Source organism: Quercus robur, chromosome 2, assembly GCF_932294415.1.
Source record: "Quercus robur chromosome 2, dhQueRobu3.1, whole genome shotgun sequence".
In the NCBI taxonomy this organism is placed as follows: Eukaryota; Viridiplantae; Streptophyta; class Magnoliopsida; order Fagales; family Fagaceae; genus Quercus; species Quercus robur.
In genome coordinates this window covers 49070268-49088803 of record NC_065535.1, presented here as the reverse complement: position 1 = coordinate 49088803, position 18536 = coordinate 49070268, and the positions used below count along the sequence as shown (strand labels likewise).

General features: G+C 40.6%; 3 protein-coding genes across 3 annotated transcripts; 1 reads left to right on the top strand and 2 right to left on the bottom strand.

Moving 5' to 3' along the window:
• Window positions 1-1317: 1317 nt before the first annotated feature.
• Window positions 1318-2799, bottom strand: LOC126699902 (uncharacterized). Its single transcript, XM_050397873.1, has 2 exons — window positions 1995-2799; window positions 1318-1877 (listed from the first exon to the last, which is right to left on the bottom strand). The coding sequence occupies exons 1-2, from the start codon at window positions 2797-2799 to the stop codon at window positions 1318-1320; spliced, it is 1365 nt and encodes a 454-aa protein (XP_050253830.1).
• Window positions 2800-7958: 5159 nt separating this feature from the next.
• Window positions 7959-8369, top strand: LOC126699890 (uncharacterized). Its single transcript, XM_050397862.1, has one exon. It carries the CDS (start codon window positions 7959-7961, stop codon window positions 8367-8369), a length of 411 nt encoding a protein of 136 aa, XP_050253819.1.
• Window positions 8370-13458: 5089 nt separating this feature from the next.
• Window positions 13459-14013, bottom strand: LOC126699881 (zinc finger BED domain-containing protein DAYSLEEPER-like). The gene has a single exon (XM_050397850.1). It carries the CDS (start codon window positions 14011-14013, stop codon window positions 13459-13461), a length of 555 nt encoding a protein of 184 aa, XP_050253807.1.
• Window positions 14014-18536: the final 4523 nt, after the last annotated feature.

The following is an 18536-nucleotide window of genomic DNA, read 5'->3' as shown; positions in this document are numbered from 1 at the left end:
CCCAAAACCCAGCCGGTCCAAACGAAGAGGAGGAGACAGATAGCCTGAGGGAGCTGGTGGAGCAAATTGATGCCCATGTAGAGATGATTGGGGTCGAAGTAAGCAGCAACCCTCCCACTGAAGGCCCTCAAGGTGAAGATGCCCATTCCTAGCCCCCCGTGCCCGAGCGCCACACCGCCGAGATCGCCTCCGAGACACAGCCCGTGGAGCTTTCTTCCTAATTGTCGAACCTGCTTTACATTTCTTTTACTTGCTTTTATTATTTAATTTCGAGTTGGTTTGCCCAGCCGCCGGGCTGTGGCGACTAGACAATTATTTCCCGTTTTAAACAGTTTGCTTGATCTTTGAATCTTGATATCATCGGGTTTTGGTGATGACAAAATTTATTTATCATGCTTAATTTCAAATTTGTGTTATTTGTCGATCAATTGTGATGATGCATGTATATTTTCTATCTCTTGTGTTTGTTTTAAAGTTCCTGCAAATGTTTGCGCGGCTTTCCCTTGTTGGTTGGTTGGGTTTGAACCGGGAAGTCAGGTTATGCTTTCCGGAGTTCTGAGTAAGTTTTTCACCTGCTCGGTGATAGGACTTGAACCGAGAAGCAAGCTTCTGTCCTTAGACATGTTTTAGCAAGGTTTCCACCTGCTCGGTGATAGGAATTGAACCAAGAAGCAGGGTTCTGTCCTTAGAAATATTTTAGCAAGGTTTTCGCCTGCTCGGTGATAGGAATCGAACCGAAAAGCAGGCTTTTGTCCTTAGAAATATTTTTGCAAGGTTTCCGCCTGCTCGGTGATAGGAATCGAATCGAGAAGCAGGTTTCTATCCTTAGAAATATTTTTGCAAGGTTTTCGCCTGCTCGGTGATAGGAATTGAACTGAGAAGTAGGCTTCTGTCCTTAGAAATATTTTAGGGCTACTTGAATCTCCTTAGCTTCTTACTTATCCATCAACCAGACACAGTTAACAAAGATAATCTACCTGGCAAGAACGAGTTAGTTGCATTTTTACCATGAGTCAGTACAATACATATATATATATATATATATATATATATATTTCTAAGCATGATCGGTCAATGATAAAACTTCTTTAGATTATAAGCATTTCAAGGTCGGGACAATGGTACTTTGTTCAAGTCTTCAAGATAATACGCCGACACGCTTGCAATAGCTGTAACCCTGTACGGTCCTTCCCAAGTTTGGGCAACCTTCCCGGCATTTGTATCTTGCATGCTTCCTACTGCCTTTCTTAGTACCAGGTCTCCGGCGCTGAATTCTCTCACCCTTACTCCTTGATCGTAGCACCGGGCAAGCTTTTGTTAATACTCTGCTAGTCTTATGGTTGCTGCCTCTCGGTGTTCTTCAAGTAAATCTAGGCACCCCGTCAGCTGACCTTCGTTTTGTTTCGTATCGAATTCTGAGACCCGTGCCCTGCATAGGTTGATCTTAGCTGGTATCACGGCTTTAGCTCCGTAAGTGAGAGAGAATGGGGTTTTGCCTGTGGATCTTTGAGGAGTTGTCCGGTATGCCCATAAAACACTTGGTAGTTCTTCAGCCCAGTTGCCCTTCGCTCCTTCCAGCTTTCGCTTCAAGTCATTCACGATCACCTTGTTCACGGCCTCAGCTTGGCCATTGCCTTGAGGATACGCCGGGGTAGAGTACCTGTTCCTGATCCCGAGATTGCTGCAAAATTCGCGAAAACTTCGACTTTCAAACTGCAGCTCGTTGTCCGATATAAGGGAGTTCGGGACTCCGAACCTGGTGATTATGTTCTTCCATATGAACTTCTTCACATCTACATCCCAGATATTGGCCAAAGCTTTTGCCTCTGCCCATTTGGTGAAGTAATCAACAGCCACCAACACGAATCTTCGATTGCCTGCTGCTCGGGGAAATGGCTCGAGTATGTCCAGCCCCCATTGCGCAAAGGGTTAAGGACTACTAATCGGGTTCAAATGCCCGGCTGGTTGGTGTATCTGAGGGGCGTTCTTCTGACACTGTTCACACTTCCGAACATATTCCACAACGTCCTTTTGCATCCAGGGCCACCAGAATCCCTGAGTCATTGCCCAGTGCGCCAGTGATCGTCCCCCTACATGGCTGCCGCATATCTCTTTGTGCAACTCGGCCAAGAGCTGGCCTACTTTCTCCGGGTGCAAGCATGACAGATATGGCCCTCCGAATGACCTACGATAGAGTTTCCGGTCTCCAGACAACCAATACCAGGCTACCACCCTGTGGACTTTGTTAGCCTCTTTCTCATCATCCGGAATCAGATCATCGGCCAAGAAATCCACGATGGGGTCCATCCAGCTCGGACCAAGTGTTGCGACTGCTGTGACTTCGACTCTTTCAGCCCTCTCACTTCCTGCCACCTTAATGCTGGGCTCGAGGACGAGTTCCACTCTGATAAGCTGGGGAATATCCTTGGCAATTGACGAGGCTAGAGTGGCGAGAGAGTCGGCATGTCTATTCTGTGCTCGGGCCACTTGAATCACCTTCACCGTACAAAAGCCGTCCATGACCTGCCTCACCAAGTCCAAGTAGGCTTTCATCCGAGGATCTCGAGCCTCAAAATTCCCCTGTACCTGGTTGACAATGAGTCTTGAATCCGAATAGATCTCCACGTCCCGGGCCTCTAACCATGAAATGGCCCTCAGTCCGGCAAGCAATGCTTCATACTCTGCCTCATTGTTGGAGGCATTAAACCCCAGCCTGAACGAATGTTCCAAGAGAATTCCTTTCGGGGTGATTATGACTACCCTAGCTCCGGCCCCTTTGGCGCTGGAAGCCCCATCCATATGTACCTTCCACGGGCGATGCTCCACCTGACAGACCATTTCCCCCTTGGGAGAGAATTCTGCTACAAAATCTGCTAACACTTATCCCTTTACTGCACCTCTCGGCTTATACCTCACGTTGAATGCCCCGAGCCGTGTCCCCCATTTAGCTATTCGCCTCGTAAGATAAGATCTTTTCAATAATGACTGTAAGGGATGTTCGGTCAGCACATATACGGTATGAGCCTGGAAGTACTGAGGCAATTTCCTGGTAGCATGTACTAGGGCCAACACCAACTTCTCCAAGGGAAAGTACCTGGTCTCAGCATCAACTAGAGTCTTGCTGATATAATACACTGGCTGTTGTACTCCTTGGTCCCTTAAAAGCACAGCACTTACAGCATGTTCGGATATCGAGAGGTACATGAATAATTCCTCTTCAGGCTCTGGTGCACTCAACATCGGTGCTTGCACTAAGTACTCCTTAAGGTCCTGGAAAGATTTTTCACATTCATCATCCCACCGAAACCCCTTCCACTTCTTTAAAAGCTGATAAAAAGGCCGGTAGCAATCCGAAAATTTTGAGATGAACCGGGTGAGAGCGTCCAGCATCCTGGTTAATACTTGTACTTCTTTCGGGTTGCTCGGCGATCGGAGTCGCTTCACGACTTCAATCTGGTCAGGATTTACTTCTATCCCCTTGTTGGTGATCAAGTACCCCAAAAATTTGCCAGCCCCTACTCCAAAGGCGCATTTTTCTGCGTTAAGACGTAATCTGTGCTTTCACAACACCTCGAACACTCCCTGGAGATCCTCTACATGCCGGGCCTCTTGCTTGTTTTTTACCACCATATCGTCGATATACACTTCGACAGTATGCCCAATTTTATGCTGAAACATCCTCGTCATCATCCGTTGGTATGTCGCCCCGACATTCTTTAGCCCAAAAGGCATCACGGTGTAATGATAATTGGCATTGGGGGATATGAACACCGTTTTCTCCTGGTCTTCATCGGCCAGGGCAATCTGATGGTACCCTTGGAAGGCATCCAGGAAGCTCATCCTCAGGTGCCCATAAGTGGCGTCCACTAATTGGTCAATCTTTGGCATGGGGAACGGGTCCTTTGGGCATGCTCGGTTCAGATCCTTGAAATCCACACAAACCCTCCATTTGCCGTTCTTCTTCCAGACAACAACGGTATTTGCCAGCCATTCCGGAAAAAAGGTTTCCCTTATGGTCCCTGCCTCCTTCAGCTTCTCCACCTCCTGTCTTACCACCTCAACGTGGTCTTTGGCCGACCTTCTCAGCTTCTGCTTCTTCGGGGGATATGAGGGGTCTAAATTGAGTTTGTGGACGATAAATTCGGGATCAACCCCAGGAACTTCATAGGGATCCCAAGCGAAAACATCTAAGTTTTGAACCAGAAATAGTAATACTTGGACTCTTTCCTCGCGACTCATGCTTACTCCGACCTGAAAATGTTTATTGGTGTTCGGAAATATTTTTACCTTTACTAACTCCTCAGCACACCCAGCCCCCATCCCTTCTCGGGGATCCTTTAATTGCTATAACGGGTTTTTCTGGGACACATCTTCCTGTTCAACGCGCCCCTATTCGGGCCGCCCAGCCTCTATGTCTCCACTCAGTTGCCTGGTGATTTCTCCCTGACTGATCTGATTCCCCTGCTTCCAGTTTACTACGGCAGTAAGGCATTGTTTGGCCGCTTGCTAGTCTCCTTTTATTACAATAACACCCCGCTCGGTTGGGAATTTAATCTTTACATGCAATATTGATAGGACGACCCTCATTGAGTGGATCCATGGTCTTCCCAGGATGGCAATATACAGGGAAAATGAGCTTACTATTGTGAACGTTACAGATACCTCCTTCCCTCCCATAATCACGGGGAGAGAGATTTGCCCTTCAGGAATCACTACTTTGCCATCAAATCTAACCAAAGATGAAGTGTGCTTCATGAGGTCCTCCTTCTTCAGACTGAGTCCCTTGAACAGATCGGGGTACATCATGTTGGCCCTGCTTCCCTGGTCTATCATCACCCTTTTTACTAAGAAGCCATTTATCCGGGCCGTGACCACTAACGCGTCATCATGTGGCTGAATTGTCCCCTCTAGATCACCATCGTCAAACGAGACAGGCTCCCGTGCAAACTTCATCTTCTTACCTGACGACTGTAGACCCGAGTTACCTTTTACCAGTACTACTGTCAACACTCCTTTCCTTCTTCCTACAATGAGCTTCTCCAGCGCAACATGAATTACTTCAATTATCCCCACAGGGGGCGGGAGAGGGTTTCCCCTTTGTCGGATATCTTGCCCTACGACTCTGTCCCCCGAGTCTAGCATGGAATCCTTTAAGTGCCTGGCCTTGACTAGCTGCCCGAGGTGGTCTTTTAATACCCGACATTGTTTGGTGGTGTGACCCCTATCTCGGTGATAAGTGCAGTATAGACTTTGATTCCTTCTGGATGGATCCCCGCCCATCTTGTTCAGCCATCAAAAATACGGCTCATGTTTGATCCGGTCAAGAATCCTGTGTACCGGTTCCTTAAACATCATGTTCACTTCTCCCATTTGTGTGGCCAGTTCTTGAATCGCCAGACCCCCACGAGGGCTGAATGAGAAACCTGCCTGTCGGGGACGAGTCATCATTGGCGCTTTGCCTTTGCTCTGTAGCTAGTCATCTTCTAATCGTTTGTATTCCTCGATGCGTCTCATAAGCTGCCACATGCCTTTGGGCGGTTTTTGGTCAATGACTCTCATAGCCCTGAATCCTCGGGCAACCCCATTCTAAATGTGCTTGCCGCCACCCTTTCGTTATCCCCGCTGATCTCGTTGTATAGCTCCCAATACCGGCTGGCGTAACTACTAAGGGTCTCTCCCGCCCTCATTTTCATTGACAGGAGCGCATCTACTGGCTAAGGTACTCGGCTGCACGTCACAAACTGGACTCCGAACTCTTGAATCAACTTGGAGAAACTTCGTATGGATCCTTTCCGTAACCCATTAAACCATCTTAATGCAGTCGGTCCCAAACTCGAGGGAAATACCTTGCACATGACCGCATCATTATGAGTATGCAAAGACATCATCTGAATATAATGATTGACGTGCTCTACCGGATCAGTCTTCCCATCATAGCAGTTGAACGGTGGGCGGGCAAACCTGTCCGACATTTCGGCTTGCTCAATTTCGCTCGAAAACGAGGATTGAGCTGCTTTTCGCAGAGCGCGGCTCATGGCGTCCATGGCAGCATTCCGGGGTCGCCCTTCTTTCAGGGAGAGCGAATCCTTTACTTGATTTTCCTGAGAATGTGAACGGTCTCGACGTTGCCCCGTTTCCCGGGAGGGAGACCGGTTCCTATTTCGTCGAAACCCTCTCGAGTGCGAACGGTCTCGGTACCGACATGATTCCCAGGAATGTGAACGACTCCGTTGCAGTCGAGGTCTAGATTGATTGGATCCCTCTTCATATCTATTTCCCCAAATCCCGTCCTCCTGTTGCCAGTCATTTCTGTCTCCTCCCCGGCGCCTACCTCTCACCTCCAGCTCCAAACCCCTGACTAGTCTGCGGAGCCGTTCGACTTCTTCATCCCGTTCCTCCCTCTGCTTACGTCCCGTGGCGCCAGAAACCGTCCGTCGAGTTTGGTACGACCCCTCTCCCGTGCCGGACATCACTTCTAGTTGGTCATGCCTCCTATCTTCTCGTTCTTTTTGTCTGCGCTCTCGCCAACTTGACCCTCGAGAAGACCCTTCGAATCCGGTTCCCGCACGGTCCCTCGAATGCCTTTCAGACATTGTCTCTGAGTTTGAGTCCCTCTAGAACTACAGCGTCGTAGGAGAGCCCCACGGTGGGGGCCAATTGTAAGCTCCACGGACGGACTTGATGGGCCAAACCACTATTTGGGCTCACAATCTATTTATTTGGTGGGTCTGAGTATCCTACCTTGGGTTGTCCTAGGCTAAGGGACCCAATGTAAACACTTTTCTCCCTCTTTCTCAACGTTAACTCCTCTCTTTCTCTCTCTTTCTTACTCTCTTCTTTCCCTCAGAATTGCATCCCCCAACTATCCATTCATTTCTCCTATTTATAGCCTTTGTTAATGGGGTGATCATCATCATCTTCTCCCTTAGTGCAAAGAAGGGTCCAATGTCAATGGGCTTAAGTGGGTTTTTAGGTACGAGTGGCCTTGGAAATGGTTTCCACTTCAGTTAATGTGTTTGGCAGTGGAGTTTCCTAAGGTTTTGCTGAGCACGTAAACGGTAATGTGTCCGGGCGATGTGACCGAGCATGTGCATAGTTACCGGGAATGGTTTTCCGAGTATCTTGTGAGTAGGGCGTATACAATCCGCTTTCTAAATGTCCTGACAATACTCAGTCCACGTTGGTGGCTATTCGTGGGTCTGGGCCGGGGCCCTTGTCGATGTGAAGATTAGATTCTTGGCTCATATCATTGATTTATGGTCTAAGGCCCAATATGAACTTGGCCGTTTAGGTGCCGTACAAAATTAATTGGTTGCTGCAGCTTAATTATAGAGGCAATACCGCAACCACCAAGCATTTCATGAGTGAGGCACAACCACAACCACGACCAGTCAACCTCGAAAATTAATGCAAAACGGTCCTACCATAGCCATCTTTATAGTAATAGATGTCAATGCAAATAAGTTTTGATGTGTCAATTCAGAAGGCATCTTTGATTTTTTTCTAGGCAAGTACATGTTAGGATCAGGAACCCAACAGTGTCCACATAATAATATTAAACGTTTTGACCTTAATGCTGCTCTGTGGTCAAATATGTAGAATTTTAGATGATTGCCCTCATCTGTGTCTCTGTTAAACCGAAATACATTAAGGCCTAGTAATCAAAATAAAAATGATAGGATATTTAGTTGAATATTTAGGCTCATTATTAAAAAACAAGAAGAGGGTAGGCGAATGCCCCCAAAAGTAAAATACTTGTCAAACCGGCTTTCTTGACCTAATTCAGCACTTTCACATCCTCAAGCAGTCGTGGGAGTTGTGGGTTCCTTTTCGTCAAAACAATACGTTAGCACATATGAACATGAATTTGCCACGATATCTATTCTCTCCCACATATAAAAGACTTTTTATGCACACAACCTTCGACATATTCAAACCTCTCTCTTTCTCTCACAAAAATGGAGTTGATTCCAAAACCAGTTCAAGGTACCTTGAAGAGATACTGGCGAAGACAAAGATACCAACGACTCCATGGTTCCAAACCAGTCCGAAAGAACGTAAAGATTACGAGGTTCGGAGGCAGCCCACGAAGAAGAGTGTGGAGGATCAGAGCTGTTCCAAAGTTGCGCTTAAAGAATTTCTCACCTTCGAAGCTTTGGACCAAGATAAAGAATGCTTATATGAACATGATGGTTAGCTTGGCTGGCAACGTGGGTAGCTTGAATACTAGCAATGTTTTCGGAGATAAACGGATCCCAAAGGAACGCCAAGTTTCTCATGTAGTTTATTCGACTGAAGAAGTTGAGAATAGGCTGATTTTAGAGATTTATAAGGCCTTGCTAGCTTCTCGTGAATTAAGTACCAAATAGACCAAATATCATGGTCTTGTACGTTATTTTTCTATTTTCGTTTGTTTGTTTGTTTTTTTTTTCTTCTAAGGAAGCTTTGTATCCCATAGAAAGTGGAATATCTTCTTTTTTTTTTTTATAATTTTTTTTTTTATAAATATTATTCTATTGTAAGTTTTTTCTTTCTTTTTTAAGTTTTATACGAAGAAACTTAATGGCCAAGAAGCCTTAATACTATAGCTCACATCACATGTTAATTAGTTTACATACGCCTAAAGAAGATAAAATCGTCCTCCTTTTAGCACAAAAAGAGAAGTTTGCCTTTTGTGTTTTGTAAAAACTTACTGAGTTGTAATTAAGAACGTGCTTTAATCTCCACCGGGAGCGTTCGCCTGAGAAAAAAGGTTCTATGTATCGATTGCATGCAGCGAGACATTGAGCATGTGTTGCCCAGCCCAGCCAAGCCCAGCAGACTCATAATATTATATACCTCGGGACTTAAAATAGTTTACGCCGATTAGGTTTAGTGGGTGATAAGTCCCGGGATCAAATCCCAAAATGGAAATTGCTTAGAATAGTTTTTATGTCAATGGTCCAATGTCTACTAGTGTCTTAAATGGTATTTGGTTAAGCTATGTCTCAAACGAATTCCCTTACTTTGAAAACTTGTTTTTATTGGTTAAAGAGCATTTATATATAGTTACGTTCAAGTAGGGAAACTGTATTCAATTGTCCCTTTCTACTGATTTTTGCAATAAGAAAGAGGTGAGATTGTAGGCATGACCTCATGTCCTCGTTTCAAGGTCCAATTACAAATGGTGAAAACCTGTGTTTAGTTAAGCTTATTTTTATAGATTATTATTATTATTATTATTTTTTTTTTTTAAATAAACTACAATAGAATTGGAAGGCGCTTGAAGATCATAATCCAGACAAAGCCTCATCAACTGAGATTTTCCTGGGTTTACCCGTTTATGAGAAGCAAAAGAGGAGAGTTCTCTTGGTCCTTTGACTATTATTATTATTTTTTCAATTTCATTGTTGTATGCTCTATTTATTTTTTTCTTCTTCTTACCTTTCTATTTACTTCCTTCTTCTTTTTTCTTTGATTTACTATTTATTAAACTAACCCAAAAATCAAGATTGTAAGTGCAATTATTGAGTAAAAAAGATTATAAAAAAGCTTTTAATAACAAGCTAAGGTGGTTATATAATGCTATGTTAGTACAATACTTTTGGAGATGGAGAATGAGTGTAATTCTCTCTGGCTAGAGTTTCCGATTCTTGTGGATGTATGGAAGGGTATTTATCTCTGACAGAAATATTATGCTCGCCAAGGCAAATTGTTTGTTGGGAGAAATATTTCAAATGATGTCCATTTTACGGTCAAGATTTTTTCTTTTTCTTCTAAACCTAACAATGTATAAACTATCAATTTGTTTCTTTCAGCCTCTTTCACTTTGAACAAATAAGAAAATAAATAAAAACCTTATTCAAATGCACCAATCAGGACGATTTGCTGCTTAGAACCGGAACGCTGTCTGTTGCAGGAGCAGTGTTGTAAAAGGTAAATAACTTTCTACCACGTATTTATTTCTGTCTTAGTTATCAATGGGCGGCAAATGGGTGGATTTGGGTGGGCATAATTGGATTGGGCATATAAAACTTATTTACCCATTTAAAATCCATTTAACTAATTGCTTCTAACCTAAATCCAACCTAACCTAATTATTATGGGTAAACCCAACCCACCCAATTACCCAATTATCAAAATTACCAAAATGACACTAAAGTGAAAATGACCAAACTACTCTAAAATCTTCAAAAATGACCAAAATACCCAAAAAAACCTAAAAATGACCAAAATACCTCCAAAACCAAAAAAATGACCAAAATACCTCCGAAACCCAAAAAATGACCAAAATACTCCTGAAACCAAAACAATAATCAAAATACCACCGAAACTCAAAAATGACCAAAATACCCCCTGAAACCAAAAAAATGATCAAAATACCCCTGAAACCCAAAAAATACCAAAATACCTCCGAAACCCAAAAATTACCAAAATACCCCCAAAATCCAAAAAATGACAAAAATACCCCCGAAACACAAAAATACCCCCGAAGCCCAAAAATGACCAAAATACTCCCGAAACCCATAAAATGACATACCAAATCCAATTAAGCCTTTTGTTTGGAAGCTCATAAAACACACTGTGAGTCTTAGAACCTAAGTCGAAGTACAAACACTTTCCCAGTTCAAGATATGAACTACGAATACCTGCAAAGGAATATTTTAATGACAAACTTCAAATTCATAAGCAAGATATAAGGAAAAAAATAAAGAAGCAAATTTTCATTATTTTATTTTATTTTTTTATAGTTAGAAACCTCAATTTAAGGCCAGGAAGAAAACCCTGGCGGATAGAAGAGAGGCTCCCATCTGCTGCAACAAGTAAATTACCCACTATTTCGATTTCCTCATCAGTTTCTAGAACCTTAGCCTTAATCTTGACAGATGTCTTGTCCTCAGAAATGCAGAAAGAGAGAAAAAGGTGACCCCATAAAAGTATGTTTGGGGGCAATGCATTGTAAAGAAGACCATGGAGATCAGCCCAATGAGCTGCTCTGAAATTGAAGTTGTCATCTCTTGTCAATGTCCAGCTGACCTTCTTCTCACTATCTGTTGCTTGGTTCTGTTTGCAAACAAAAATCCGTAAGGTTAGTTGTCTGTAATTTTTCAAGTGAGAACATTCTTATATCAAACCTTATTACATGGTTTATTCTAAAGCGAAGCGAAAGAATCGAAAGGTGGCAGGAGAATTAACTGTTTGTGATCATGGTAGTTCAAAAAACAATAACAAAAGTAATAAGATTTTTTTATTTTTTTATTTTTTTTTTGTTGACGGAAAAAATTATCAGAATATTGCCTCAAGTCAAAATGGATGCAACTGCAGAAATAAAAAAGAAAACCTGAGATTGCCTCAAAGTCAGGATCAAACTATTGTTCCAAGGGAAATTTTATTATTAATTAATCAAAGTTTGTACTTAGTAAAGTTGATTCATATAAATGAAATTCTGCGAGTTATCTGAAACAAGAATGGGAATCATGTATTGATTTTTCTTTTCCTTTGTAAAGAGCTTTCAAGCTCGTCTCCAACAATGTGGAACCCATAATCCACCGTGTAGGAATCCACTTTGTAATTTTTATGATGAATAATCTATAAGTTAATATTTCCTTCTAATCAAAAAAATTTGATGTGACATTTCCTCAATAAGGCAGCTAAGTGGGAGCCATGAAGATTTGGACTCAACACTTCCAATCAGGAACCAACATCTATTTGCTATTAAAAAGGTCACCCATTAAAATAAAACATGGATCTTGTTTATTCAAAAAGGTAAAAATAAAGTCTGCCTCCTCTAAGGTTAATCATCTTCTTCTTTCTCAACTAGTATCCTCTTGCAGTATTGGAGATTGCACCAACTACTGATCCAATTAAAATTTAACACCACCAACAACTAAAAGTAAAAACTTAAAACCCAGTACATTAAAATAGAAGACGAAAAAATAACCTATCCAACAATGTAGCACTTAATAAGCAACAAAAACCTAACTTTAAAGCTTCCTTTCACCTAATCCTCATCAACATATGAACTAGATTGAGATATGCACAAGTTGTCAAAATCCTCCACAAGGCTTTCTTCCTCAAAATCATGTACATCTGAAAAAGGAAAGCAAAGCATTTATTAGTACATCAAATACAGATTAATGAATATTGTGAGCACATAAGTGATAAAAAATATGATATACCTGATACTCCATATAGCCAATCACGAGCACATAACAAAGCTTCTGCAGTTTGTGACAAAAGAGAACTGCGAAACTTATCAAGAATGCGGCCACTAATACTGAATGCAGACTCCGAGGCAACAGTAGTAATGGGAATGCTCAAAATATCACGTGCCATCAAGGAAAGTTCTAGGAAACGATTACTATGAGACTTCCAATACCCTATAACATTCAAATCCTCGTGCAACTTATGGTCAAATTGAGCCTCTTCCAAGTATAAATCCAATTGTGACTTGCTTGAATTTGAACCAATAAGTTGACTCTTATATGTCTCAAAACCAGAGAAATCATCATGCCTAACATAACGACCATGCACTCCACCACTACTGGATGCTACTTCAACCATATTACAAATATCACTAGTAGAATTCTTATATTCCTCAAAGATGCCATACAATGTATCATGAAGATTCGCTGCCATAGATATTGCTTCCTGCTTATACAACTTGCTATAACAAAATTCTACACATTGCAACTTGTATCTAGGATCCAAAATGACAGCAAATGATAGCACAGGACTGTAATACTCCCAATATTTATCAAAATTTTCTTTCATTTCTTTTGCCATTGCTCTAATTATCGCATCATCATCTTCCAACTGTTCCATAATACGCAACTAAATCTTCCAAACACAATGGAAATACAAGTTGGCTGTGGGGTAGTTTGTCCTAGAGAAAAGCTTGGTGATATCATAAAATGGTTCCAAAACCCTTGCTATCTTCTCCACCCTTTCCCATTCCTCCTCTGAAGGGCAATTGAGAAAGTATTTAGCAATCCTACTCAAGTGAGAAAATGCATCTCGATACTTAAGACAAGTCTCAATCATCAAGTATTTTGAGTTCCATCTTGTTGGGACATCTTGGCGTACTTTCTTACTCGTCAAAAAAGGAAGCTCTGAAAGATATTGAGCAAACCTCAACTTCCTATGATCTGAACCTCTTACATATTTAACACTTTCACGTAAATTATACACAACCTCATTTATGACTTTTAATCCATCTTGTATGATAAGATTTAATATGTGTGCACCACAACACATGTGAAAGAACTCACCACCATAAGGTAAATAAGGTCTAAAAGAAGGGTGTCTCTTTAAATGACTCACCAAAGTATCATTATATGAAACATTATCTAAAGTAATGGTGAATACCCTCTTCTCAATGCCCCACTCTTTCAACAAACCTAACAACCTCTCTGCTAATATAACACCACCATGTGGAGGTGGCACATGACAAAAACTCAAAACTTTCTTCTGCAACACCTAGCGTTCATCAACATAATGTGCTGTAAAAACCATGTACTCATCAGTGTTAGGTGAAGACCATAAATTTGATGTTAAGCAAAACCTCCTAGTAATTGACTTTAAATCATGCTTAAGAATTTCCTTTTCTGTCCTATATATTTTTATCACATCCGATTTTGCAGTGTTCCTACATATAGTCTTAACATCAGGATTCAAATAACAATGAAGCAACCTATTGGTCTCATGTTCTGCAAATGAGAATGGATAGTTGTGCCTAATGATTGCCAATGCAACCATTTCCCTATACGTAGCTTGATCTAAAGGCTGACGAGACACACTTTGATTGTCAACCTCAAGGCATTTTTCTCTGTGACGCAACAAAGAAGTAGTGTCACTAGAACTGGCAACAAAAGAATTTTGACATTTTTTACACTTTGCTCTCTCTTTCCCATCAGAACCTTTAGGTAATATTTCAAAATTCGACCATACAGAAGAAGTCCTACATCTCATTCTTTTTGGAGCACTTGAAACAGTATCACCATACTCATCATTTTCTTCATTCATTGAATCCATATCTAAAATGTAAAGGAAAAAAAAAAAAAAAAAAACCTTAGCATTTTGAACCATTCTAAAACCTGACCACTCAAATAAACACTATACTAGGATGTCTTGGAGATCCTGTTTGTGCATCTTCATTCATAGAATTTCTAAATATAGGATTTATAATAGAGTGTCCGAAATTTATGCCAATTATTAAAAATGTATGACAACTTGATAAAGTAAGAGCACCATGAGACAAGGTAACCTTGGTTGGTTTTTGAGCATTGTAACATAAAAGGAGGAGGAGAAATCTAATACCACAAAAAATTTAAGTACAAATATAGCAACTCCCCCAAGTCATCAACATTGAACAAAGCAAAATTATCTAGCACCCAGACAAATCATCCAACGTAAAATGCAATTTCAGAGGCATATCAGAATTGTAAAAGTTTTAATAATAACAATAACAATAAACAAAAAGAAAAAAAAAATTTGTTTTAGAATTCCATGATCCAACCATGTAAGAACTAGCAATCAAATGAGCAGAAGTAATTAATTGTTCAAAGAAGCAAAACCCATTAAGTTTTGAGGTGACCCAGTTCTACAATTACAAAGAACAACACAATTTTGAGCATAGTTATTCTGGCTAATCTAGAAATGATATAAAAATTGAGCAGAAGTAATCAAATTTGATCAAAGAAGCCAAACCCTTAAAATTCTGAGTTGACCCATTTCCACAATTACAAAGAACAACATAATTCTGAGCATAAAATTCTTCTGGGTAATCCAAAAATGACATCAAAATTGAAACTTTCAAAAAAAAAAAAAAACTTACTAGACCTCGAGAAAATCAAGATTGATTGCCGAGTTGATTGTAGAGAGAGAGAGAGAGAGAGAGAGAGAGAGCAAAGCTGGCATCTAATAATAGAACAATGCAAAGTCTTTCAGAGATTTAATACAAATTTGCTTGCAATATAAACAATGTGCTTAGCCAAAGTAACACACTAAAGAGACAGTAAAAGTATTGTGACTCTGCTTGGGAGCAAAGAAAACAATGGAAAATTTCGAAACTTGAAAAACCTAATAATTAGAAAACAAGGTTGGTACCGGAAATTGCAGTTTAGAGTGGCGAATCGATCATCGAGGACGAGAATTTGAGAGAGAGAGAGAGAGTTAGGGTTTATGAAAAGCTAGGGGGTGAAGAAATTGAGGTTTGAATTAGCGGGATTGAACTTTCCATGTTGAAGTAGTAAATTTCAATTTTGGGGGTTTGGGTTTTGAGAATTTCAACGCTGAAGCTATTGGGTTTTCAACTAAAACGTGATTGGAGGCCGAGAAAACAAGGGAAAGTTCTGGAGATGAACAGGGAAAGTTCTGGAAACTGACCAACGTGATTAAAACCCTGAAATGTCTAAGGCTGGGTTTTTTTTTTTTTTGGTGGGAAGGGCTGGGTTGATTTTGGGTATATTGTTTTTGGGTTAAATGGGGTTCAATGGGCTTTTAGTTAAAACCCAATAATTATTGAGTCTAATTGGGTTGATGCCCATTTAACCCAACTAATAATTGGGTGGGTTTGGGTTTAATTAGAGTGGGCGGGTTTGGGTAGGCAAATGAGTTTGGGCTTATTTTGCCACCCCTAGTTATCATTAGGAGCAGGCGTAATTACTATTTTTATAAAATTTATAGAAAACCAATTTATTTTGAAAGAGTTTCAATTTATGGCCCACTGCCTTCAAGTCTGAAAAAACTGCCCCATCCACATTCACCTTGTATACCAACCCTTGTGGAGGGACCCACAATATCTGTTGAGGCCTTGGCATACATGCACTGGTGTTAGTATCCATTACAGCATAATATTCCTCCAAATATTGTACTGCCCTTTGTACGAAAGTCAACCCGGACTTACGCTTACCATCCAATCTAACTTCATTTCGATTACCCCATAACGCCCAAGCATAGGTCTCTACCTTCACTGCCTTCTCCGGTGTACTATCCTCCTCCATAAGCAAGCCCCACATTAAGTCCTTGAAACTATAGTCTCGGTCTGGTTCGAAAGGCAACGCGCTAGCTTTGAACTCTCCCACATCTCGTGTGCAAACTTACAGGACCAGAAACAGTGATTTGAATTTTCAGAGGCCAACTTACACCCATTACACACATCTTCCATCAACACCCGTCACCTAACTAAATTTGCTTTTGTAGGGAGGATATCACGGCATGCCTTCCAGGTGAAGTGTCTAATTTTCTGTGGTGTAGCAAGCTCCCAAATCTTTCTCCAAAATCTTCTATTCTGCCTAACATTTGAGCACGAACCTTTCCTCTTCCCCTTTGACATTTCCACTACCACCCAATAGGCACTCCGTACCATGAAAACACCTTTGTTTGAGCTTGCAAAAACATTCTAGGAGAGGTGACTTTGTAAGTGGAGGGCGTTGGCAACCATTTGTCTCCCCAAACTCGTACATGCTCCCCATTTCCAATCCTTTACTGCAGTCCATGTTTCCCCATCACATGTGTTGCCATGATACTACGCCACGTGTAGGATGGATTACTCCCCAGAGAGGCTTGAGAAAACTCATAGTGAGGAAAATACTTGGCTTTGAGCACTCGATGCACAAGAGTGTCATGTCGATGTTGAAGCTGCCATCCCTGTTTCACTAATAGAGCTAGATTAAATTCTTTTAATTTCTTAAAACCCATTCCCCCATTAGCCTTAGGAGAGCACAGTTTATCCCAATTCAGCCATGCCATCTTCTTCTCATCCTGCTTTTGGCCCCACCAAAAATTCCGGATCATACCTGTTAGCTCCACATAGAGAGAACCCAGTACTTTAAAACAACTCATAGTATAGGTTGGGATTTCTTTGGCCATAGCTTCGATTAACCCCTCTTTTCCAGCCTTAGACAGCAACTTTTCTTTCCACTCAGTTAACTTTTTCTTCGATTTCTCTTTAATATCACTGAAAGTGTTCCTTTTATTCCTACCCACCAAAGATGGCAACCCTAGGTATTTTTCGTGGGAGCTAGTTTAGGTTAGATTATACCGAATTTGTGGCAAATTTTTTGTTTTTTTGTTTTCTTATGTGATTAGGAAGTTGATTCACAAAATTGGCGGTATTTCATTGGTTGAGAGAACCATTTCAGGAATCCTCTCAATAGACCTAATAATTCCTCAAGATTTTGAGCTCATGTCCAACTCCATTGTGTAAATAACTTATTGAAAAGCCAGGGTATTAGATCACAAAATGACATTTAAGCTAAAAAAAAATAAAGGATAAATTGCAAATTGCACCCATAAAATTTGGAGATGATTGGATTTTACACCTTGAAATTTCAAAATTTGGATTTTACCCCCTAAAGTTTGGGGTGTTTGGATTTTACATCCTAACATTTCAGAACTTGAATTTTACCCTTCTGAAGACTTGAACCCCGGCTCTTACCCCTGTCGGGGGCTTTTTTGCGCGTAGCCACGTGTCTCTTGTTGGAAGTGTGACTTTGCTAAGCCTGGATTTATTTTAGGGAGTTCAACCCGGAATTCGACATTGGGCCGCATAGACTAATGGCTTCTGGTTTATTTTTTAAGCCTACAAAATAGATGATGCCCAAAGTCTTAGAATCATGATAATGGTTGAAATAAATAAATAATATGCTTAGCATGATAGCTTTGATTAAATGGTGAGTTGATACGTTATTATTATGTATATTAAGTGATGTTTGATATTAGAAAATAATTAATTAGGTATCAAATGTCCAATAATGGGATGAGTCTAATAGTCCATATCTAATTGCGGTTTAGGGTTCATGTTCAACATAATGAGGTATGTCTAGTAATGGTCCATGTCCAAATAATATATGTCCAATGGTAGTTAATTTTCAAAAAAATATGTGTCCAGTGGTGGTTCTTGTCCAAACAATATATGTGCAACGGTGGTAGATCAATTTATTAATATGTATGTTCACTAATGAAGTATTAGTGAGATCATGTTTATTAAATAGTGAGATGATATTAAAGTAACTTGCATCCAGCGGTAAAATAATAATGAGTTAACATATACTTAATAATGTAATTTCAAAGATGGAGAAAGTATTGACTTATCTATCGATTTATTAATATGTATGCTCATTAATGAAGTATTAGTGAGATCATGTATATTAAATAGTGAGATGATATTAAAGTAACTTGCATCTAGTGGTAAAATAATAATGAGTTAACATATACTTAATAATGTAACTTTAAAGATGGAGAAAGCATTGACTTATCTTCACAGTTTGTAGCTCCAACCGTATAGCAGCAATGAACTTGTAATATTTCAACAACATGATGAAATGAGTCCAGCGGTGCTGTAGGATATTATGAGTCTTTTCAATGGTGACTTCATGATTGAAAGGGAAAAATGGGTGCAATTGGAAGGAGAGAGAATATGTCCAACTGTGCACATAGGTTGGTTAAGTTTATCCCTTTTATGCACTTAAATGATTTACCCCATGTAATGCTCTTTTAGTTTTTAGTCAAGTATGAGTGATATTGTCTTTCATAAGAATGGCTTTTAATTTCAT